We start from the raw sequence: 25408 nt of genomic DNA, 5'->3' as shown, positions 1-25408 counted from the left end.
CTTCCTGGCATAAGGTGAAGAAGGCAGTCAGAGTTGTTGTAGGCGGATTCAGGACTCTTTCTTGCACATTAAGTTCTGTGAAATAGACACGTTGACCATTCTCCAAATTGACTGCCAAGTGAACTACAGCTGGATAGCGGTCATGAATTGGGAACGAAAAAATTAGCCATGCAGCCTCGTTGCTGCTTATGTATCTTCCAGCCTGGTATTGAGAGATTTCATCGACAACTCGTACTCCATTGCTGTCACCATTTTCTGCCTGAACACCAAAAACTGCCATATCGCTGCCTTTATTCACGTACTTGCGGTTATATTTAATCGATTTCGCGGAATTGCAATATTCTACGTTGATGTGCGCTTTATATGATTTTGACAATAGTGGTGAGTATGGAACCACCCAACGATTGTCTACCTCAATATCACCAATTCTCATGTTTAAATTTGCCGAAGTCCCTCCATCTTCAGTTGACCGTCTCCTATACAGAGGATATCCATCGTCCCCTGTTACGGTGTTGACTGCAAATGCTCGAGGATATCGCTTGGAACACTTCCCGTCTACCATGCATGGTGAACTTGGGTTGAAGGTACCACATGGGCCATGGATCATGTTCTTGATGACAACTGCATGCAAATCCGTATCAACCTCGGCCCGTGGAATATCAGCGCATATAACATTGTCGATTTCGTCTGGAGTAATTTTATCATACAGCCAAATCAGTATGTGCGCATGCGGCAATCCTCTCTTCTGCCATTCTACTGAATACATCCAGCACCGCACAGATCCAAAAACTCCATGTTTCACAATGAAATCCATCAGTGACTTGAGCTTTTGTATGAAAACACGGGCTGTGATGTCATGCCTATCCCTATATGATTGTCCAGGAAATAACAGCTGTACTATCTCGTCCCAAGCTGGATTGCATGTGAAGGTGATAAATAAGTCTGGACGGCCGTAGCAACGAACATATGCCTGGGCATCTTGAGCATATTCCTGCATGTGGCGTGGACTACCTATGTATGAGGATGGCAAAATCGTGAGCTTTCCAACGTTGGTTGTATTACGGTCATTCATCACAGCATCCCGCAAATGGATATATTCCTCGGACCGAAGTTTCGTCTGATTCAATCGAAGGAGCCTGACAGTATATGCAGACCTGATGCATCCGGCCAATAACGACATTGCAAGACGATTGTATTGCAGGTTTTGATCTGCTGCAAGCTGTAAACGCGCTTCAGCTACCCTTGCCCTGTCACGTTCATTATTTTGAGAGTGAATCAAATCAAATGCTGCAGAACGCGACTGCCTAACTCTCAATTGTTTTCTCTCAAGCCTATCTGCTCGTCTTTCTGCTGATTCCTCGTTGTGCATCTGCATTGCTCTCAGCCGCTCAGTCTCTCGGATGGAGGCCCGTTCTTCGTCAGTCATATTCGTAATCTTAGGTAGCAGTAGGGGCACGGGGAAACGCGAAAAAATTGATATATTCGCAACCGCAGATAAACAACATCAAAATTAGACAATAATCGAGCTGGAACCACCGCATGTTGTGTAAAAATTTGGGTGTAAACGGTTCAGAACTTTTCAAGTCTATGAAGGATGTAGACACGAACAGAGCATTTTAATATATATAGATACATGCATATACATACATATATACCTACATACGTGTTGATCCATGATTGCATCATATTATTTGACATGTGGAACCCTAACCAAAGGCAATAGAAATTAAAACTGCGCAAAGATCCGCACACATACATATACACACGCACATACGCACACAAATACACACACATATACGCACACATATGCATACACACACAAAAGTCGGTTGTGCAAATCGCGAGTACGGTTGGTTGGTTGGTGGTGCTCCCGCAAATTGTGTGTGGTGCGTGGGTTGCGGCAGTGTCCCCTGCGCAAAGGGGCTCCGGCAGGCTGCGTAAAGCTGGCGGCGTTACTCACTTGCAGCGTCGGGTCCCAGGCGTCCGCGGAGGATCCGGAAAACCCAACCTCGGATTCCAATGATCTGAGTCGACGGAGAGAGTGGTGAGAGCATTTCCCCCGACGTTCGTCGTGTCTTGTTTTTGCCTCTGTTGTTTTCTCGAGTTACCTCTCCCGAGGTAAACGTGGCTGCCCCCGCAGTTTTCGCTAGTCACGTCAGCTGTTGGCGAGATCAGCTGCGTCTAGTGTTAAGGAGAGTCAGGAACCTACCCGGTCTGGCAGCCCCCCGCTGCCTCTTGTGGCGTCGGGCTACTCGAACGGCAGGTGGCGCTGTCAAGCCCTTTGCCCAAGCCCTTTCTCACGCTGTAGAAAGCTCCATGTTGCGACACCCACGTCTGCTCTGCATATGCTGGAGGTAGCATACATTCTTGGGCTGCTGCTCTTGAGCCTTGGCAATAGGTGAGGGGGAGTGGTTGAAACCCGAGCCCTAGGCTGCACTGGGAGGCCGGAGGGTGGTAAAGGTCAAGGATCCAAACCCCACCGCTACGCGGCACATCTTTCCAAATGGGGCTCTGGTGACCGAGCAGGAGCGGTATAACTCCCACCTGTTCAGTCACGGGGAAACTCCTGGCCAACGTGGGACCTCGAAAGTGCACTGGCCGTTTTGTCTGTCCTACCCAACCCTCTAGCAGCGTCGATCCCAAAATGGGCGGCTGCGAGATCCGCGTCGGTGCCTTAGTGGCCGGCGGTGGAACATGCCTGGCAGCAGGCGTAAGCTGCACATAAATTCCAAACCCAGGTAGCGTCTGACCTGGTCTGCGCCTGTGCCATAGTGGCCGGCAGCCAAAGAACCTGGCAGAAGGTATAAAATGCAGCCTTGCATTGGGCGACAATGCACCCTTTATTGGAATTTCGGATATAACATAAATACTCCAGGTGGCAGCCACAAAAGTGGAAATCCACCCGTGGGGAAACCCACGGCTAGGGCAAGGATTCTGGAGGCCCTACCCAACACTCCATCATACCCCGTCGTGGCGGTGGCTGACTTGGCCGCCTCGGTAGGTACTGCACCAAGCCAGGAGACGGTAATGGGCAAGGGTGATCCTGCTGCATTCAGGAAGAGCAACTTGATGGCCCGATCCCCACCCCTCGCGGCGTCCCCGGCGCCGGCGAGGAGTAAAACCGGCGATCCCGCGGACTCGGCCAAGAGAGGCAGGGACCCGGCCAGCCCGGTGAGCGGTCCCAGGGGCACGCTTCCTAAAAGCAGCAAAGCTACCATCCGACACCGAGGAGGACAAGGAGCGGGCGCTTACGCGCACAGAGAGCGCCTGCAGGCTCGGAAAGCTGCTGGACGAGCTCCACAGCCTTGTTCACGAGAAGCAGGTTCGCCACATCAATATCGCCATGAAGTCGATGATTAACGAGATGTGGAAGCTGAAATCTTTTATAGAGCTGGCGGCCGAAGGACCTGAGGAGCCCAGGGAGCCGTACACTCGGAGAGACCCGCGAAGCTCGCCCGACACGGTGATAGTAGAGACACCGGGAAAAAGCTACAACGAGATCCTGGCGCTGGTCACTAGAAGGGAGGACAGCAAGCTGACCAACCTCGGAGGGTCAGTCAGCAAGGTGCGTAGGACGGCCAGGGGCAACTTGCTCCTGGAGGTAGCCAGAGGGAGTCACGAGAGTGCCGAGTCCATGAGGGACAGCATCTCTCAGGTCCTCGGCGACGAGGCCGAAGTGCGAGCGCTGACGGAAGAGTCGAAGGTCTGCGTCTTCGAGATTCGCAACCTTGACGAGATCACGACAGAGAGCGAGATCCGCACAGCCTTCTCAGACCAATACCAGCTGAGTGAAGCTGCAGTGAGGATCCGAAGCCTCCGCCCCGGGTATAGGAAAACTAAAACGGCGGTCCTCAGCCTGCCTAGCTCTTTGGCGTCGGAGGTTAGGCGGCGAGGCGAGGTCCGCATAGGATGGACCCGGTGTAGAGTCCGAGAACGCGAGGGCCCCCCTTTAGATCCCTGGAACTTGGGCACATCGCCATCAGGTGTAAGAGCCTGGTGGACAAAAGCGGTTGCTGCATCAAGTGTGGCAAAGCAGGCCACATGGCTGCTGCCTGCATTTCCGGCAGAGGAGTCAGCCCTGGAGAGGCGAACCACCAGCCGAGCAGAAAAAGGATTCCGGGCACAAATGGCGGGCTCGTCCGTTTAAGACCCGAATGCAGCTGATCCAGCTCAACCTGCACAACTGTAGCGCTGCGCAGGATCTGCTGACGCAGACGGTGCGCGAGGTAGGGGCGGATGTGGCCATAATCAGCGAGCCCTACAGGGTTAGAGAGGGAGGAGAGTGGGCCAAGGACCGCACTGGCAAGGCGGCCTTGTGGCTCTGTGGCGACGGCCTGCGGCAAATGTCCAACATCCTGGCAGCAGATGGATTCGTGAGGGCGGATGTTGGCGGCTTCCAAATCTATAGCTGCTATCTGGCGCCTAGCCTCCCGCTGGAGACGTTCAGCAGGATCCTTGAGGACCTCAGCAGTGACCTACGTGGAAGGGCCAACGCCATAGTCGGAGGCGACTTCAATGCTTGGGCTCAGGAGTGGGGATCGGTCCTGACCAACGCCAGAGGACGCGTGGTGCTGGAGGCTTTGGCCGCGACAGACGTCGTCCTCCTAAATAACGGGGGGCGGCACACGTTTGTCAGAACGGGAGCCACCTCTGTCATCGACCTCACATTTACGAGCAGAGCAATCTCCCACTCTGCCAAATGGGAGGTTAGGGATGCCTACACCGGGAGCGACCAAGAGGCAATCCTGTGCTCCGTCGGAGTACCTGAGGTAGGTACCCGTTCGGCTCTGCGGCCCGCAAAAGCATACCGGCCGGACACGCTGTGCATCCGGACTTTTACTAATGCGTTGGGTGGAGCCGAAGGGACGGCAAATCATGTGGCAGCAGCGCTGGAGCATGCATGCGACCAGAGCATGCGGCTGAGAGGGTCGATTCGAGGAAGTCGCAGGCCAGTCTTCTGATGGAGCGACTAGATCGCCGATCTGCGATCCACCTGCCATCGAGCCCGCAGGCAGCTGACTTGTGCGTGCGGCTCTCCGCGAGCTATGGAATTGCGAGAAAGGCCCTCAAGGTGGCCATAAGAGCCGCAAAGAGGGACCGAACGACTTCAACACCGCGGACTGGAACCGAACCTTGGAGTCCCTCGTCGCCCTGAATATCCCAGGGTACTTACTTAAAGTTGTAAGGAGCTACTTTAGTGAGAGAGTGCTCTTAGTGGCGTCAGCTATGGGTTCCAGAGCGTACGAAGTCTCTGCCGGAGTCCCCCAGGGCTCCGTTTTGGGACCCTTGCTCTGGAACACCATGTACGACGGGGTTCTGCGACTCCCTATGCCCAGTGGCACTACTGTCGTCGGGTTTGCCGACGACGTGGCAGTGGTCGTAACCGCCAAGGAGCGTACCGCTGCGGAAGACTTGGAGAACGAAGCGATCGGATCGATCGAGGCATGGCTTATGAGCGCTGGCCTGGAACTAGCGGCGCACAAAACGGATGATCTCGAGCAGGAAAGCGGTGGAAACGGCCGAGATCCGGGTCAGTGGAGCCTAATCAGATCGCAGAGGGCGATCAAATACCTCGGCGTCCTAATCGACACACGGCTGTCATTCAGGGAGCACCTGGAGTATGCCCAGAAAAAGGCCAGCGGGACGGCAGGAAGTCTCGCCCGCATACTGCTCAACACTAGAGGGCCCAAACAGATCACCAGAAAGCTGCTGACGAGCGTCGTAACTTCCCAAATCTTGAATGCGGCGCCGGTGTGGGCAGAAGCAGCCGAGACGAAATCGTACATGCGGGGCGTATAGGCTACTTACAGACTGTGCGCTGTTAGGGTGGCAAGCGTATTCAGGACAGTCTCGGACGACGCCGTTCTGGTGATAGCCGGCATGGTCCCCCTGAGGGAGCTGGTCCGTGAGAAGACGGAGATTCGCTGTGCGCTGCGAAAACACGAAGGACCAGGAGGTGGAGCCAAGGCCGAGGCGAAAAGCGCGGCCAGAGGAAGGAGCTACGAGAGCTGGCAGGCGAAGTGGGACGCCTCCTCCAAAGGGCGGTGGACGCACAGGCTAATCCCCAATCTAGTGGCATGGATGGAGCGGAAGCATGGGCAGGTGGATTTCTACCTGACCCAGGTTTTGAGCGGGCATGGTTGCTTCCGTAGCTACCTCAAGAGGTTCGGCCATGACGACGAGGATGGTTGCCCGGAGTGCGGACCTGGAGTTGCGGAGGATGTGCACCACATAGTGTTTGAATGCCGCCGATTCGACGATGAGAGGGCCGCCCTGGAGGAGGTAGCAGGAGCGGAGATCAGGGTGGACACGCTGGTGCCGCTGATGATGGAGACTCCCAGGATGTGGGAAGCGACAGCAACTTTCTCGGCTAAGGTGCTGAAGGCTCTCAGAGTGCTGGAGAGGGGTAGAAGGGAGCGGGCGGGATAAGAGGCCTACTATTGTGCGAAGCATTGCTTTGCGGCCGTACCGAACAATATGGGTCCTTGCCTCGTTCCTAGTTTTAAGCATTTATGTTACTTTAGGTGTTGTTTCTAATCTAAAATAAAAGGAATAAAGTCGAATATAAAAAACACATACACACATGCTTCCCTTATTCAAAGACGTAAAAAACGGAGGAATACACAATTACATACATGTTCATGTACATATGTATATATATATTTATATATGTATATATTTATATATGTATATATTTATATATGTATATATATGTATACTAGCTGTACCCTGCCACGTTTCTCTGTGGCATATTGTGGTTCAGAGGGCACTTCTGAATACATCAAGGTTCTGGCAAAAGCATCTTCCTGGCATAAGGTGAAGAAGGCAGTCATAGTTGTCGTAGGCGGATTCAGGACTCTTTCTTGCACATTTAGTTCTGTGAAATAGACACGTTGACCATTCTCCAAATTGACTGCCAAGTGAACTACAGCTGGATAGCGTTCATGAATTGGGAACGAAAAACTTCGCCATGCAGCCTCGTTGCTGCTTATGTATCTTCCAGACTGGTATTGAGAGATTCCATCGACAACTCGTACTCCATTGCTGTCACCATTTTCTGCCGATTTCGCGGAATTGCAATATTCTACGTTGATGTGCGCTTTGTATGATTTTGACAATAGGGGTGAGTATGGAACCACCCAAGGATTGTCTACCTTTCCGCCATCTTCAGTTGACCGTCTCATATACAGAGGATATCCATCGTCCCCTGTTACGGTGTTGACTGCAAATGCTCGAGGATATCGCTTGGAACACTTCCCGTCTACCATGCATGGTGAACTTGGGTTGAAGGTACCACATGGGCCATGGATCATGTTCTTGATGACAACTGCATGCAAATCCGTATCAACCTCTGCCCGTGGCATCTCAGCGCATATCACTTTGTCAATTTCGTCTGGAGTAATTTTATCATACAGCCAAATCAGTATGTGCGCATGCGGCAATCCTCTCTTCTGCCATTCTACTGAATATATCCAGCACCGCACAGATCCAAAAACTCCATGTTTCACAATGAAATCCATTAGTGACTTAAGCTTTTGTCTGAAAACACGGGCTGTGATGTCATGCCTATCCCTATATGATTGTACAGGAAATAACAGCTGTACTATCTCGTCCCAAGCTGGATTGCATGTGAAGGTGATAAATAAATCTGGACGGCCGTAGCAACGAACATATGCCATGGCATCTTGAGCATATTCATGCATGTGGCGTGGACTACCTATGTATGAGGATGGCAAAATCGTGAGCTTTCCAACGTTGGTTGTATTACGGTCATTCATCACAGCATCCCGCAAATGGATATATTCCTCGGACCGAAGTTTCGTCTGATTCAATCGAAGGAGCCTGACAGTATATGCAGACCTGATGCATCCGGCCAATAACGACATTGCGATTCGAGCTGTAATCAACAGTTGAATTATATCTGAATGCAAGACGATTGTATTGCAGGTTTTGATCTGCTGCAAGCTGTAAACGCGCTTCAGCTACCCTTGCCCTGTCGCGTTCATTATTTTGAGAGTGAATCAAATCGATTGCTTCGGAATGCGACTGCCTAACTCTCAATCGTTTTCTCTCAAGCCTATCTGCTCGTCTTTCTGCTGATTCCTCGTTGTGCATCTGCATTGCTTTCAGCAGCTCAGTCTCTCGGATGGAGGCCCGTTCTTCGTCAGTCATATTCCTAATCTTACGTCTTTTTGCTTCTGTATTGCGAGTACGACGACCCAAACTCGACTTCTTGGGTGGCTTGACTTCGTTTCTTACTGAACCTGAACAAAACAATACAATTTTTATCTCAAATTTCTTCTTTCAATATGTTTTGGCTGCCTGTAGAGGGCGCAGCAGTAGGGGCACGGGGAAACGCGAAAAAAAAACTGATATATTCGCAAATGCAGATAAGCTATCAACATGAAAAGTAGACAATAACCGAGCTGGAACCTCAACGCATGTTTTGTAAAAATTTGGGCTTAAACGGTTCAAAACTTTTCAAGTTTCTTCTTTCAATATGTTTTGAATGTTTGACAGGAAATGCTTCGATTCAGCTGTAAGGGGCGCAGCAGTAGGGGCACGGGGAAACGCAAAAAAAATTGATATACTCGCAACCGCAGATAAGCTATCAACATCAAAAGTAGACAATAACCGAGCTGGAACCTCAACGCATGTTCTGTCAAAATTTGGGCTTAAACGGTTCAGAACTTTTCAAGTCTATGAAGGAAGTAGACACGAACAGAGCATTTTTATATATATAGATATATATAAGATACAAAAAGATACAAAAAGGTTTTCTAATATATTTCGCTCAGAAAATTGGCCACGAGTTGTGGACGTATCCCGTAATAAATTAAATTTTAATTAAATACTGATTTAGGAAAGTTGTCAAATTTATTTATCACGGATCTGAAATGGTCGAAATAAACCTTTGGCTTCGGTTCGGGAGAAAAACTTATTGGGTTATGCCGTCGGCAAAGCAGTGCGTATGTGCGGGACTCAACAGAACCAAAAAGCAAAAGCGCTGCGGCGGCTGAGTTGAAAAAATTTAAATTAATTAAATTTAAAAAATTTATTAAATTATAAATTAATTAAAATTAAATTAATTAATTAAATTAAAATTCTGGATTTCTTGGTGGATAATGAACTATTTGTTAATTTTTTAAGTTATCAGCCGCAGATGTTTAATTATTTCAACGCCGGAAAAGTGGAATTTAAAAACATCCGTTTTTGGTCGCGTTTGTGCGGACTTAAAGAACTAAATGGCAACAAAAACACGGTTGCTGCGGCGGCTTAGTTGAAGACAATTAAAAAACACTCGCGTTTGGGTTTTGTTGGTGATTGTTTAACTCAGTTTGATTTTTTAATTAATATTATCGGGATTAGTTCCTGAAATAGGACGCCGGAAATATATTGGAAAAAATACATATGGGCATGCATGTAAATTGTAACTGAAATGGAGGGGGCGATCCTGCCGCTGAAAATCCTGTATTGGAAAATGTAGCCCAAGTGAAAACGAAGGTGAAGAGTAAGGCGGGGGCGTCGTGGGCAATTCAAAAATCGTCAGCTTTATTTCGCTGCATACATAGTACTAAATAGCTTAAATGTAAGGGCCGCGCTCCCGACCGATAAGCTACGCTTAACAGTGCGAGAACGGGCCCGAGAAGTGGAGCGCGAACTAGCCGTCCCTCAGCTCGCTTAGCAGCGAGCGAAGCTCGGGAACTCGGGAGCGGGCGTTCGCAAACATCGAACAGTGCAGATGAGCAGTGCGCGAAGAGCCGACTTGCGGGAGTGCAAGAGCGGCCAAAGCTTTGGAGGCTCGGTGGACAGAGGCGGCGCCGCGGCCGCCGCGAAGGGCCTTCTGACGTGAACAGTAACAAAGTGTAAGGGCATGTATTGGCACAGTAGAGGGTCAAGAAATTGACTGTATTTAATTGCGCGAACAGAAAAATGTGTATGGATACAGCACAAAAAAATAGAAAAAATATCGCGGCAGCGGAGGACTGTTCGGCGAACAGGGGAAATTGCGGAAACAAGCGCGCACCGGCTGATATTAATTATGCCTGTTTTTTCGCAACACAATTTCACTGTTCACGGAGAATTTTTTTCCTGTACGGAAATATGTGCACAAGCTTAGAATGCGTGTGTGTGTATGTGACTGCACATAGGCCTCGACCGTTGGCAAGTGGATGGACAATGGGAAACCGAAAGAAACGGTGAGAAGTCTGGCGGTCTGAGAAGCAGATAAATATGAAATTCTGCAGTTGGGTTAGGAAAACTAGGACTAGGAGTTGACACGAAGAAAAACAACAAATCTTGCAGCCGGGCTAGCGAAATTTAATATTCGGCCCACTGCTGAAGACCGACAGTTAGACGGAAGAAAGCATGTACTTATCTTTAGCGGAAAAATCACCGGCACCTGCCGGTAAAAGGACGGACGGATATCCGAATCCTGCTCAAAGGACCAAATGTGTTGTGATGTGTAGGCGTCGTGGAGCTCGCTTCAGAGCGACAGCTTTATTTCGCTTCATACATAGAACTAATTAGCTTAAACATAAGGGCTGCGTTCCAGACCGAGAAGCTAAGCTTAACAGTGCGAGAGCGGTCCCGAGAAGTGGAGCGCGAACTAGTCGTCCCTCAGCTCGCTTAGCAGCGAGCGATGCTCGGAAATTCGGGAGCGTGCGGTCGGGAAGATCGAAGAGAGGAGAGCGGGAGCACGTAGATTAGCCCGAAGAGCAGTGCGCGAAGGGCCGACCTGCCGGAGCGTATGAGCAGCTAAGCTTTGGAAGCTCGGTGGACAGAGGAGGCGCCACGGCCGCCACGAAGGGCCTCCTGACGTGAACAGTAGGAATCTTTTCAACTCCTGTTTGCATTTTGCAAAGAATTATTTGACAGCTTAAAGCAATACTGGGTGGCTGCCTATGTAGACATACAACAGGCGTTTAATAAGGTGTGAGATGCAGGGCTATTTTGCACGCTCAATCCGTTAATTATCCCGCTACTATTCGAAATTATCAGGAGCTTTCTCTTTGACTACACATTCCAGGATGGAACCCGATCCTCTCAAAGGCTTATTAAGGCTGGAGTTCCCCAAGAAAACGTGCACTCTCGCATGTCGGCCCTTCGCGCACTGCTCATCGAGCTAATCTAAGTCCTCTCGCTCTCCTCTCTTCGGTATTCGCGATCGACCGCTCCCAAGTTTCCGAGCTTCGTTCGCTGCTAAGCGAGCTAAGGATCGGCTAGATCGCGCAGCACTCGTCGGGCCCGCCCTCGGACTGTTAAGCATAGCTTATCGGTCGGGAGCGCGGATCTAAGATTTAAGATAAGTACTATGTATGCAGCGATAAAGCTGACGCACTGAAGCGAGACCCACGAAGCACCCGACTTTTGTTTTCTACCCCCAACGGGTAAATTCTTCATTTCGGGACGTGGGATTTTTGGCTTCACCCGAAGGATCCTTAGCGGCACAATCGCCCCCTACACACATACTCTGCGGTATTTTTGATTTATACATTTGTCATATAAGAGGGGCTCTAACTTTTTTAAGGATTGTTTTTAAAATGAAAATTAAAGTACTGTTCTAGCTATTCAAAATCAATTTATAAAATTTTAAAAAATTTTTTATTTGTATTTAAAATATTGTTACTTTTAAAAATAGTTTATAGACTTCATGTACTTATCTCTTACCTCTCGCAATGTGATAAAGCGCTTGTATCGACATCAATAGTCTCATCAAAACCGTTATCTCGCTTTTTCATTTCCTCATCTACTCGTCTCATTTCCCTTAGAGCTGTCGCTACCTATAAGTGTAAGACATATTATGCATTATTTACAAAAATATGAAGCTGATCTTAGCTGTTCTTGGGATTTTTATACTCTTTGCAGGGTATTATAATTTTACTTCGAATTTTAAAGGAATTGTAGAAAACATTCCCGATCCATAAGGTATTTATATTTTTCATTAGCAACAACAACCGATTTGGTCTAGTGATGGATGTCTGGCCATCTGTCCGACTTACCGACTGTACGACTGTCCGTCTGAGCTTCTGACATCTGTCATTTTTTACGCGAATTAGTACCTCAGTTTTAAGGCTATCTGAATAAAACTTTGCAGTTGGTCTTCAATATACTCTCACTAGTATACAAATCGGAACAGGTTGGATCAAACGACTAAAGTTGCCAAACATTCAACATATTTTTATTTAGTTTAAAATGGAGTCATTTTTTATAATACTAGAATTTTGATTTTATTTTTATTTTTTTTAAACCAGACAACACTATAAAGGAAAAGGAAAACTGTTCGGTCAAACTCTTTAAATTCGCATCTCCCGAATCGTTTCTCTTTGAATATACAATGTAAACAAAAGCTCATTAACATGAAGCTACCAAAGCTCTGTTCTCTAGTTCTGCAGCTGTTAAAAAAAGCCAGTTGCTGTTGTTAGATTGCTGAAACGGTTGTCTTTTGGCCTTCGTTTAATAAATTGAAATTAGTTTATGCACCTCCCAACCTGATATCTCATGCAGCACAAAAAACGCTTTGTGCATTAAACATTTTGGCGCCCAACGTGGGGCTTGTATAAACAAATTATTAACAATTTTTTGACTAATAGACAATTGTCGACTTATCACCCGCAAATCATTGGCTTGACCCGCTCATCACAACTCAACATCGTAATAATCGCATTCATAGTGAACACTGAAACCCCACCAGTGCACCATCGCAAGTTTATAATAAATATACAAATAAAGTCAACTACTCGCAAATTTCTATCGCCAACGACACGTTCACACAACGGAACTATTCGCTATTATTCTTCGCATGTCTCGTCGTTGGTATGTGTGCGTGTAGCCCTTGAACGTCGTCGTCGATCGCTCAGTTTCCTTCGCTCCGTTATTCCGCCCAACGAATTGTTGTTTTTGTTTGATTCGCGAACTGCAGCCGCTGGTACAGTTTTCGAGTTATCTTTGCTACCTTTGGAGCCACGCCTCGGAATTTCCAGTTCGCCACTTTTCGTCACCGCTTCGCTCTTGCAAAGTCTTGTTGCTGCGCTTTAACTCAAGCTTTTCGGCACTTGCACTCTTGTCGCAGCAATGGCAACAACTACGTTGAAAACACTTAAACGGCAGCGCTCGAACATTAAAAGAAATATTACACGCATAAAGGGAATGGTCGATACCAAGCAAGAAGAAAAGAGGAAATCGCCAGCTGAACTTCAGTGCCGCTTGGGAATCTTGGAGTCCTACTTTAAGCAAGCCCTCTCCGTGCAGTTAGAAATTGAAACTTTGGAGCTCGCAGATAATGGTCGTGCCGACCTGGAGGACAGTTACATAACCACAAAATTGTCAATTCAGCAACTTCTTGGAGAAGAACTGCACAGCACAGTGCTCGACCATCTCGCGGCACCAAGCTACAGTGCGCCGTCTCGACTGACAAGGTTGGCACTGCCTAGCTACGACGAAAATCACACGGACTATAAGAACTTCATCTCATCGTTCCTGCAACTAGTGAACCGTGAGCAAATCTCGAATATAGACAAATTTAAACATCTCAGCAATTGTTTAAGGGGACCTGCATTGGAAGCTGTCGCAGCCTTCCCAGTCACTGGAGAAAATTATGTAAAGGCTTTGGAAAAGTTGAAGGATCGGTATAACAAGCCTGCGCTAATCTTCGTCGAAACGATCGCTTCCATTTTTAAACTGCAGCCAGCTGGCTCAGGAAATGCCCAACAGCTCCGCAGCTTAATTGACAACGCATCCGCGTTGTATAGTTCCCTTTCATCGTTAGGCTCGGATGCCCAAATTTCTGAGGCAATGGTCATTTACGTGGTCATGGATAAGTGCGACCAACAGACCAAAACAAAATGGAACGAATCCCTGGACTATCTCACTCTACTGTCCTGCATCCTGTGTACCCAGCTGCTTGAACGCCAGTGCCAGTTTCTCCTGTCTTCTGGGCAACCCCATGGATCCGAGCGGTCAAGATCGACTCGTCTCTCAGTTAGATCTCACAACTCATCGTTTTCGCTAACCAACGCACCATTTGTACACTGCCTGGCACCCTCGCACAAATTGCTTAGCTGTGACAAATTTAAGGACTTCAGTCCAATTGCACGATTTGACGTCGCTAAATTACATCGTCTCTGCCTGAATTGCCTGTGTAGTGGTCACCAACTCTCAAACTGCCCATCGAAAAATCGCTGTCGCACCTGCCACAAGGCACATCATACCTTATTGCACAACAACCATTCACTGAACGTGTCTCGCTCGCATCACCCGGTCCCAACCGCACCACCGTTGGAAGCCGCAACCCACTTACATTCCGGCCAGAAATCACAGGTTTTACTTGCCACTGCGATGGTTCTCGTAAAGGATGCATTTGGAACGTATAAACCTGGGAGAGCTCTTCTTGATTCCTGCTCCCAAGTGAACTTCGTTACGGATGATTTTGCACAACGGCTTCGCCTACGAAGGGAAGGACAACCAGTGCAAATTCGAAGCATCGGCCATTCGCAAACAGATATTAAATATTGCACAACCGCATCTATCAAATCTCGCATGCCACCTTTCGTACTCTCCGCAGATCTTTGTATTACGCTACAAATTTCATATCAGCCTGATCTCGCCATTGACGTTTCGTCTTGGAAGTTGCCAGAAAACACGCCTCTCGCTGATGAAAAATTCTACCAAGCTAGTCACGTCGACATGCTTCTGGGAACCGAAGCCTTCTTCGACGCCTTGTCAATAGGGCAAATAAGGCTGGGACCTTGAGGCCGCTGCTGCAGAAAACTCTATTTGGCTGGGTGGTGACTGGACGACTTCAACAAAGCGGATCAATAAAAGTCCATTTGCATGTTTTTAAACTCAAGGTCAATTGATGTCAATCTGGAAGCGGTCGACTCGATACCACTGCAGAACCTGGAACATTCCAGTTGCGAGAAACAGTACGAAAAGGCCACTCGCCTCGACAGCACTGGAAGAATTGTCGTCAAACTCCCTTTTTAAGGATGACCCAAGCAGATTGGGAGATTCGTTTGATATCGCCCGTCGTCGGTTTTTTAACATGGAACGTCGTCTATCGAAAGCGCTTCGTCAGCAATACTGCGACTTTATGGAAGAGTATGAAAAATTGGGTCACATGTCCCCAGTTAGTCATCCTAAATTGAAAGAGCCGCAATATTATATCCCCCATCACTGCGTTCTTAAACCCAGCAGTGAGTTTACCAAGCTCAGGGTAGTATTTGATGCCTCATGTCGGACTTCAAATCAAACATCGCTTAACGATTTGCTCTGCGTCGGCCCAACACTCCAGGAAGAGTTGTTCCTACAGCTTCTAAAGTTCAGACTCTATCGTTACGTCATCACTGCAGATGTGACCAAGATGTATGGGCAAGTAAATCCCTACATTGTTGATCGCAAATACCAGTACATCCTTTGGAGAGCATTTCATTTAACTAAATACAGTGACCCACGGAACAGCAGCAGCCCCATTTTTGGCAACACGCAGCCTAAACCATCTTGCCAACGTCCACCGAATCGACTTTCCAATCGGAGCCGCCATCATAAAAACGTCCTTTTATGTTGATGACTTACTCACGGGTGCAGACGACATAGCGACACTTCGCATTATCAAGGATCAAGTCACAGGAATTCTTCGACGAGGACATTTCCCGCTTACCAAATGGCATTCAAACCACGCTGAATTTATGGAAAATCACGCAGCTAAGGAAATCAATTCGTGTGGAGAGGGATTAGCCAGCGCTCTTGGCGTGAACTGGAATCAGCACATGGATACACTGGATTGCTCGCATCGCTTGTTGTTGTCGCAAAAATACTTCTTCAAGAACTTTGACTCGCTGGCCTGTCATGGGACGAGAGCGTTCCAGAAAACATACACATGGCCTGGAGCAAATGCCTAGAGTCATTCGAAACTGTCTCAATTTTGTCGATTCCCCGCTACTGTCTCCAACACAAGATTCGATCACTTTAACTTCATGGATTTTGTGATTCATCGATCAGAGCTTACGGATGCTGCTTTTATCTACGGTCAGAAACGTCGACGGGAGTTATCGCAGTGCATCTGTCGAGAGTCGAGAGTAGCTCCTGTTAAGAAAAAATCTCTTCTGAAACTGGAGTTGTGCGGAGCACATTTGCTAGGCCAATTGTATGTGAAACTAAGGCCCCCATCAGCGGACAGAAGATACTCTGCATATTTTTGGACGGACTCGCAAATTGTGGTACACTGGCTAAAACAGCACTCAGTCACACTTTCAGCTTTCGTCGGAAATCGAGTCTCCGAAATTCAAGAATGGACCGCAGATGGTCAGTGGAAATTTGTGCCGGGTGCTAGCAACCCGGCAGATATCAATGTGGTTTACAGCCATCGTCCCAATGGCCAACCAAACCGCAAATCATCGATATCGATCCAGCTACTTTCAAGGCAAAGCAACGTAGGAACACATTCAGCACTACTGTGATCAACAATCATGTTCTTCAACAGTTGACTCACATTAGTTCATATACTCGCTGCTTTCGCAACATCGCATACGTTTTTCGCTTCGCCGACCTGTCAAGAGGAGTCAAAGGTGTCGATCCATCGCTAACGCCGGAAGAACTTCGCCGCGCATTATTCAGCATCGTCAACAACATGCAGCAACATTTTCGCTCGCTGCAGAAGGCTAAACCACGGGATCGCTTCCTCTAGAACGAGTCCTGCCGCAGCAACCGTTTCAGAAGTGTGGCGTCGACTTCTGCGGACAATTCAACATGTATCTTCGGATCAGAGGAAAGGATCCAACCAAGTCATACCTCGCTGTCTTTATTTGTTTGGCATCTAAAGCAGTCCACATAGAAGTCGTCCCGGATTTGTCCATCAAGGCATTTCTTGCAGCACTCAAACGGATGATCGCCCGGCGGTCGATCCCAACAGACATCTACTGCGATTACGGAACCAAATTCGTCGGAGCTGGCAACCATCTTCAAGAACTACGAGAGTTTCTTGAAAACAAGGCCACGCAAGAGGTCATTTCATCTTATTTGACAACCGATTTCATAACGTTCCATTTCATCCCTCCCAGAGCTGCTCACTTTGGAGGCCTTTGGGAAGAGGCGGTGAAAAGCGCGAAAGGTCTGCTCTACATACCGTTGATGAATTCAAGATTCACATTCGAGGAACTCAGCACAATAACCGCCGAAATTGAAGCGATTCTTAACTCGCGTCCGTTATCTCCGCTATATCCAGATCCCAACGATTTTGGTGCACTTACCCCAGGGCACTTTTTGGTTGGAAAGTCTGTTTGCTCTCTTCCAGAAAGGCCCGTCTCGTCAACACATGCGAGCAGTCTGGAACGGTTCGACGCCATGACCGCAAGAAAGCAAGAGTTTTGGCGGCGGTGGTCATTCGACTATCTACAAGAACTACGTGCTCGAACCAAATGGACAACACCATCGGGAAACATCAAGGCGAACACCATGGTTATCATCCACGACGACAACGTTCCTCCTCAGCGATGGAAGATTGGGCGCATTGAGACCGTTATTCCCGGACACGATGGGCTAATCCGAGTGGCCCACATTCGAACTAGCACTGGTGTATGCTGCCGACCAGTGCATAAGCTGGCAGTACTCCCCATCACAATCACAATCTTGTTGAAAGATGATACTTTCAAGGCGGCCGGAATGTTCGGTCAAACTCTTTAAATTCGCATCTCCCGAACCGTTTCTCTTTGTATATACAATGTAATCAAAAGCTCATTAATATGAAGTTACCAAATTTTTGTTCTCTAGTTCTGCTGCTGTTAATAAAAGCCAGTTACTGATGTTTGATTGCTTGAAACAGTAGTCTTTTGGCGTTTGTTTAATAAATTGAAATTTGTTTATGCACCTCCCAACCTGATATCTCATGCAGCACAAAAAACGCCTTGTGCATTAAAAAAAAACTGTTAATATAAAATATATACAAACTTGCGCGTGTCGAAGTTTTGCTTCCTTTCTTGTTTAAAGTTAAAATATAATTCAAACTTGAATTGCGACTGACTGAAATATTGACCTAGGACAGAGATTGCCTAAAACAAGAAGTTTTTGTAATTTTGCCTTATAAATATTTAGAGATTTAGCATGAACCACTAATCACAACACGGAGCTGGCAATTAATATGAATATATGAATGCTGAAGACTAGAGCTCCATAGTTCTGTGAGTGGAATTAATCAAATTGGTTAAGCGCTCCCAGGCTTGAACGATCGATACAAAATCAACGACAGGCTTCGAAAGTCCCGGAAGAGTATAAACACCAAACACTATCAGAGATGGACGAGGGGAAGATGCTAAGACCGAGATTGGACGCGGCATCTCAATCAATGTCGGAAACCGATGAAGAGCCAACGATGTCAAGTCGTGACATCTCGGCTTAGTCGAGGTCCGAGGCGAGTGCAAGTAGCATTCCGCAATCCACAGGTGTGGATCAGTTGTGCACCACCCCAGAAATAGGATAACTGACACACCATCAAAGGCTATCAAAGGTTAATAGGGTCCTCTTCATTCTCGAAAAATATCCAAGAATGATACTAAAGGCACGACCGACCATCGGGACGTCGAAGACAATGCCAAATTTCTTGCGGAGACCGCGTAATATGAGGCTTACAAAACGGCGGACCCACAGGGAAAGCCAGGAGCGACAAACTCTATCAACAAGGGAAATAAGCTTATTATGACGCCTGCTGTCGGAGAAGGGGGAGGACATTGCGGCCAAGTTTGCTGACATGGTAACCGACAGGTTGGTTAATATGCCGACCGATCCCATCAAATCCTCCCAATCAGGTGCGACGACGGGTTTTTCAGAAGCTTTGTGGCAAACTGTATGGTTAGGATCAGCTACACACGGACTGGCCTTAAAATTAGACAAGAGCACACCAGGGAGATTAGAGAAGACCCAGAGCCCACATCTGGTTAGCGAATGGGCAAATTGACCATGCCAGGGTTATCCCCTGTCTAAAGGCTCAGAATCCGGATATGCTTACAGAGGACAGGACCATCCTCAAGGCGTAAAAGGGGATGAAGTCGTCCTAGCCGTTCCTTCTCCTAGTATATCAACGCTGCATACTACAGCTAGAAGCCAACTTATATAAGGACATCATGTTGAAAATTTCGAAAATGGTGCAGGTTTATCTTAAGCGCGAATCTCATAATCCTTCTAAGGGAGAAGAACATCTACATCGGTCTGGTACAGAAGCCTTGGATCAAGGACGAGCAATTCGCTAGACTAAGGATCCCAGGATATACAAAACTGTGCATCCACTCGAATGGTAGGTTGAGAGCAATTTAAAACCACTTTAACACTTTTCTCTGTTGCAATCTAAGAGCACCTGACTTAGCAGTGGCCAGATTCGTGGCAGCGGATGGGAGCGGAGTTTTGATCGGCTCGGCTTAAATGACCCAAGCTGCTGCAAAAGGCCGAAGACATAAAGACGATTGTGGTGCTCGGGTCCGATGCGAATGCGGGGCACAAGTTCGGGGGGAACTCGGAAACAAATGAAATAGCTCCGTCACTTTTTTATAACACAAATTATTTAATTTGTAAAAAGTGTAATATGCCAACTTTCATATTTCATAGCACAGGAAACTTATAAGGTTGGGAAGATGTGTAAACCGGTACTGAAAAGAGACATTTTCAAAGAAGCAGTACCCACCGTAGTAAACTAAAGAACTTAAAGAATTTAAGGAAGCGCAAATTCATACAAAATAAGTTTAAAAAGCAAGATGGAAACCAGAGCTCGGACGGCAAAAAAGGGGAAATGCAAAAAACACCCAAGAAAAGCAGGTGTTGATGGATAAAAGGCATATAGGAAGTTTGTTAAAAGTGATACACATACCGACACCAGAAGGTAGCACATCCTAGCAAAGGATTACAGGCCGATAAGCCTTACCTCCTTCACATTAGGAAGGAACTATCGATGCGCAGGGAATATCGCTGTGACTATCGGACGCGCAGCATGCATAGACACCAACGGATAGGTTTACACCTAACGAAAAGGAAGAGTTCATGGCACTGTAAAAAATGTCCACGGCGGTTGCCATGTCAGAGTACATGTACAGATTGGACCTATTAAATTCGGATATTAAAGTACTTAGCTTTAGCCAGTTGTTCCCTATCTGAAAAGCTTTTGGAAACGCCCCTAAGTGCCGAAAGGGGCTTTCAATAAGTTGGCTCTTCAGACGATGTAGGGATTTACGAACAAGAAATATAAATAAAACTATCTCGATATGATAGTTTCACACACTTAAATTTTATATCCGTGAAATCTTTAGAAACTGCCAGCATGCATACCAAACAGGCACGTCGACAAAAACAGCACTACACAAAGTTGTACAGCATGTCGAGAAGGCACTAATTACAAACCATACACGATGGCCGCTTTCTTAGTCGTTCAAGGCGCTTTCAATAACGTAAACGCCGACTCCATACTGAGGCCTATCAACTTGTTAGGTATTGAGAGGGGTCATCACCTCGAACGGACAGTGAAAAGAGACACACCTTCATAAACATGCATAGCATATTGAAATAGCTCAATATTGGGGGTGTCAAATCAGTGACTTACGCAGATCACGCGGTACTGCTAGTATCAGGATCATATTCTGACGTTATCAGCGGAATAATGACAGAGCGCTGAGAAACGTTGGCAAAAACCTGTGGACTAGGTAGCACCTCTACTAAAACAGATCTGATGCTCTTCACCAGAAGAACCAAGATAACAACACAGCAGGCAAAGTACCTGGTGTGCTACAGGACCCAAAGCTCTCATGAAAAAAAAACGTTATGGAAAGAGTCAGAAAGGCAAGCATTGCATTCCACACCTTCAAGAAAATGTTTTGGAAACAAATAGCACTACACAGCGGCCAATATAAACTTGGTGGCCGGCACTAACGAGGGCATATAATATTCGAAACCTTCAAGGATAAAACGTGCAGCGTGCCTGAGAATTCTAAATGCTATACTGAACATAATGCAGATAGAATTGTTCGTAAATGACATTGATGGATGTTAATCAAAGAGACGCATTCTTTCGTGTTCGCATCATATTGGTGCTATGTTTACAAACAGATCGATCACAGCCAAACTTATTGGCACTAGGGAGGGCAAATTAATTAAGAGAAATCTACTTGAGCAAGACGGAATCTTAAATCAGCATCCCAGGTTAAGCCTCGGAGGGCAAACATCAAAAAATTCTTTTGGACAGATTCATTGAGGTTACTATTGATTCCGAACTGAGGACTCCAAATGCATGAACCATACTCCAACAAAGGGCGAACTAATGACCTGAAGAACGTCTTTGTTACTTAAGGAGAATCAAATTCCTTCTACCACCTTTTAATAAATCCCAGTATGCCTGTGGCCTCGGACACCTAGATCGTCAACAAAAGAGATTCTTTTCAAAGCACAGGCGTTAAGCATATAAGTAGGGGAGTGACTCGTGAAAATGTCATCAGTTTACATTTACAGCTGTTTAGATGTGATTAGTAAGCGTGACACCACGCGTGAAAGCTGTTAAGATCCAATTCTAAATCTGACTGGCTTAAACTATCCCTATACTGTATGCAAAGTTTACCGTCATCAGCGTACATAAGTACTGTAGATTTCGTTAGAACCTGCGGCAGGTCATTGATAAACAGTGTGAATACCTTTTGGGACCCCAGACGTGACACTGAGGCTATTGGATAGATCATTTTTGATCAGAACCTTTTGAGTCTTGTCACTAAGATAGCTCGAAGTCCACTTAAGAAGATCGCCAAGCTGTGTCGCAGTTTGAAGGATATTTGACACACCACCAGAAGACCAACGAGATCCAGGTATATTAAAGTTCCCAAGAGCCAGTAGTTGGTCCCTATCTGAAAACCCTTTGGAAACGGCCCTAAGTGCCGAAAGGTGTTTTCAATAAGTTAGCTCTTCAGACGATGGAGGGATTACGAACTGGTCTAATCTGTAAATTGTGTACTTACCCGGAAGAATTTCGGAGCAGAGTATCTCCGGCTTCAACCAAGTTTCAGTAAACACAATTACCTGGGATGCAAAAGAAAAGCTATCAAAATACAGCTTCGAGAGCTTGCTGCGTAAGCCTCCAGTATTCTGATAGGAAAGAAGGAAGGAAAAGCTTAGTTTTTTGAGACTGAAGGTTCAACAGTAGGCTTGGGTTTCGCCTTGTATACAGGCTATAACATCTTCCGATGTGAGATCAGGGGCAAGCCTCGAAAAGCCGTTCTAATCTTCGATGGTGGAACTGCTTTTAGGGTCCTACGTAACATATTCTTACTAACATTGACCAGTAGTACGGGCGTTAATGGACCCTGGGTCACTATTTCGATGGAATTAAGCGGAGTCAATGGTTCTGAGGGAAATTTTCCCAACGCTCGATTCGGTTTCCGAATTCTTTTTCGCACCAGATTGGACTTGTTACTGAATTCAGGAGCAGTGACGCGGGGGTATGGCAGGTAATGGATTGCTGTGACTCACACAGTTGCTGCCGACCAGTAGCGAGTTTTTTACGTTTTGGCGACTCGCTTAACAGCTTCATACTGAGCGTCTAGCGCGGAAAGCAGGTCATTCGCTTTGCGAAAGTTGGCCATAACGTTATTTACCCCCTCCTGGTCTGGCGCATGAAGGACAACATTTCCCTCTCAAATGATCGCCACTATTTGTCGTCAGCTGGGCCACATCCAAACCAAGTTGATATTGGATCTTACTACTACCATCACCAATAAGTACAGCATCGTGCCCGAAGATAGCACATTTCTGGTGTGCAATGTTTTCTCACAGCCTGCGACAAACTGTGGGGTGCCGTTAAGCCGTTAGCAGGTTATAACCCATTCACCCTTTCACTTCTAGTCTAAAATACTGTACAAGGGTATAAAAAACAACAATTTTCAACTTCCAGGAGTCGGTCGGGTCTTTCCAGTTTGCAAATCATTAACCCCTTCCTCTTCGCCACGAAGCTTAGCAAGCTTAAATTTTTGAGACCAGGCATGCCAGGAAGATTGAAAAATCTATTCTTAGCGTTTATTATTGACCAAAATAACCGAATACAACAAAATCAAATTATTAGAACCAGTAATCTATAAGTAATACTCCATATAATTATATAATTTCAGTCAGAAGTTTTCAACGCATTAAAGGAGTCACCTCCGACTCTGTAAAGTATACATATTATTTATCAGCATCAACAGACGTGTCGATCTAGCCATGTCCGTCCATCCGCCTTTCCTTCTGTCCGTCTATCCGTTTCTACGAAAACTAGTCCCTGACTTTTGAAGCGCTCTGAACGAAACTTTGCAGTTAGCCTTCTATATACTCTCACTTCTGTATAATCGAAACGGACTATCATTTAGCTGCCATAGTAACGATCGGAAAATTTTTACAAACAAAAAATTATAACTTTTTCAATTTTCAACAGATTTTCATATAATTTAAGAAATAGTCTTTTTATATTATTCTAAAATTTCGGGTTTATTTTATAAAAATCAGACTACAAATTCTAATAGCTGCCATACAAACGATCGTTAGATATAGAGGAAAACGTTAAACTCTAAATGTACAACTGTTACTGTTGACATGTATATATATAAAATTTATATTGTATTAATTCTTAGTAATCGAATTACAATCTGCAAGGCATGCCGAAGTAAGCTTTTTTTTCTTGTTTTTGTATTATTCTAGAATTTCGGTTTTAATTGCAATCAATGAAAATCGGACGAATGTATCATATAGCTGTCATATGTGTCACATGTGAATGAAAAGTTTGAAAAGTTTAGGTAAATTTATTTTTGATAAAAAAAAATTGTATTCCTAGAGATCGAATTGCAATCAGCAAAGGTATATAAACTTCGCAGTGCCTTGTTTTCTTGTTATTACTCAAACCACTTAAAATATTTAGAAATAACTCATTAATTGCATTTATATTACACTTTTTGCCGACACCAAAGGTCCCGAAAGTCAGCTACTACGTATATATCTTTATACAATTTATGACGGAAATCAGTGTTGGATGAACTCGATTAAATGTTTACCAAACGCACATTCTACTTTGGATGCTCGATAAGATCCGACCAGATCAATTATTATTTTAAATACAGGGTGCGCCATCTCGTGCTTCGGTATAGAAACACTGAATAGCTTTAACGTTTGTGAAGCGATTGGATTGTATAGGTACGTTTTAGAAACGTCAATTCAGTACAATTTGAACCACGCATAACTTAAGACCAAATGAACGGTTCGTTGGTGACTTCGTTTATCGAAAATTGGCGTTCAATAGTGAAAACGCAGCGTGCGTATATTGTGTGCCTGGAGATGCGTCGAAAGGATCCAAAAAACTTCTGGTTTCAGCAGGACGGAACCCCATGTGACACAGAAAACGAAACCATGGAGTTTTTGCCGCTAAAATTCCCTGGACGCGTTATGTCAAAAATAGACGATATCGCTATATCAATAGCAAAGTATACATAAGCAAGCCCAAGACCATTAAAGAGCTCAAGGAGAGCATTCGCACCGAAATAGCGTATATATCGGTCGATATGCTCGAGAAAGTCATGGAAAGAACAAGGTAGTCACTTAGTCGATATTGTCCTTTTTTTTCCAAAAACTTTAAATTGCTGGAAATTTTTGGTATTCCCACATTAGTTTAGAACTGCTGAATCGATTTTAATGAAATTTTTGTTCAATTGTTGGAAATTGTCAGGCGAATGTTTTTGTTGTTAAAAAAATGTGGGAAAACCTTCCTGGAAATTCTTTAGAAGTGATTCTTTAGTGAAGTTTTAATTGCAATCTGATGGATTATGTTGCACCGCTGGCAAGGTATAATTGCCCAATTTGATGCATCCTTCGGAGCTATTGTATTCGCGGGTGCTTTGTTCCCATGAACTAACAAACTTCATAATTTCCTTCAGATCTAAATTATTAGTGATTTGGTGTTTGAATTAAATCGGCGTTGTGAAATTTTTAATGAAACTAGACGAAAAATTATCAAGCAATTGCACAGTCTTCTTTATGAGCATAATTCGTCAGATTCTTCAAAACGGCATTGGAAACAATGCATTCCGACATTGTCAGAGTAGACATAAGACCCGCTGGAGGTCTTGCAAGACAATTCAATGCTGCCACAATCAATGAAGTGGCAGTGGTAACTGTTGGCGAAAATATGGAATCACGGGTTATTATTCTCAAAAGTCGGGATAATCTAGAACTGCAGCGCGTGTACGAGACCTATCGATCAGATAATGAACTTCAATACACGTTGATTTTCTGTTGTAGAGAAGAAGGCTATCACATTAATATGAAGATGGTCAATCCGACGACAGGTTTACTTACAAGTTTTGTGTTTCGTTCCACAATAAGTTTGAATTAATATTTCAGGAGAAAAAAATAAGGTCAGCTCAATGAATTT

The 25408-nt window shown here is 45.8% G+C and overlaps 1 protein-coding gene across 1 annotated transcript in view; it reads right to left on the bottom strand.

The window, feature by feature from the left end:
* Window positions 1-25408, bottom strand: part of LOC110185378 (uncharacterized) — a 348293-nt gene that overhangs the window by 232086 nt on the left and 90799 nt on the right. The window contains exon 4 of the mRNA XM_086839423.1: window positions 11671-11783. Within this exon, the coding sequence (XP_086695549.1) occupies window positions 11671-11783 (113 nt within the window). The remainder of the gene's footprint in view (window positions 1-11670; window positions 11784-25408) is intronic.

Source organism: Drosophila serrata, unplaced genomic scaffold (assembly GCF_035046125.1).
Source record: "Drosophila serrata isolate PLE 108 unplaced genomic scaffold, ASM3504612v1 contig_373, whole genome shotgun sequence".
Taxonomy (NCBI): Eukaryota; Metazoa; Arthropoda; class Insecta; order Diptera; family Drosophilidae; genus Drosophila; species Drosophila serrata.
The sequence above is the reverse complement of the archived record's forward strand: the minus strand, read 5'-3'. Positions and strand labels throughout refer to the sequence as shown.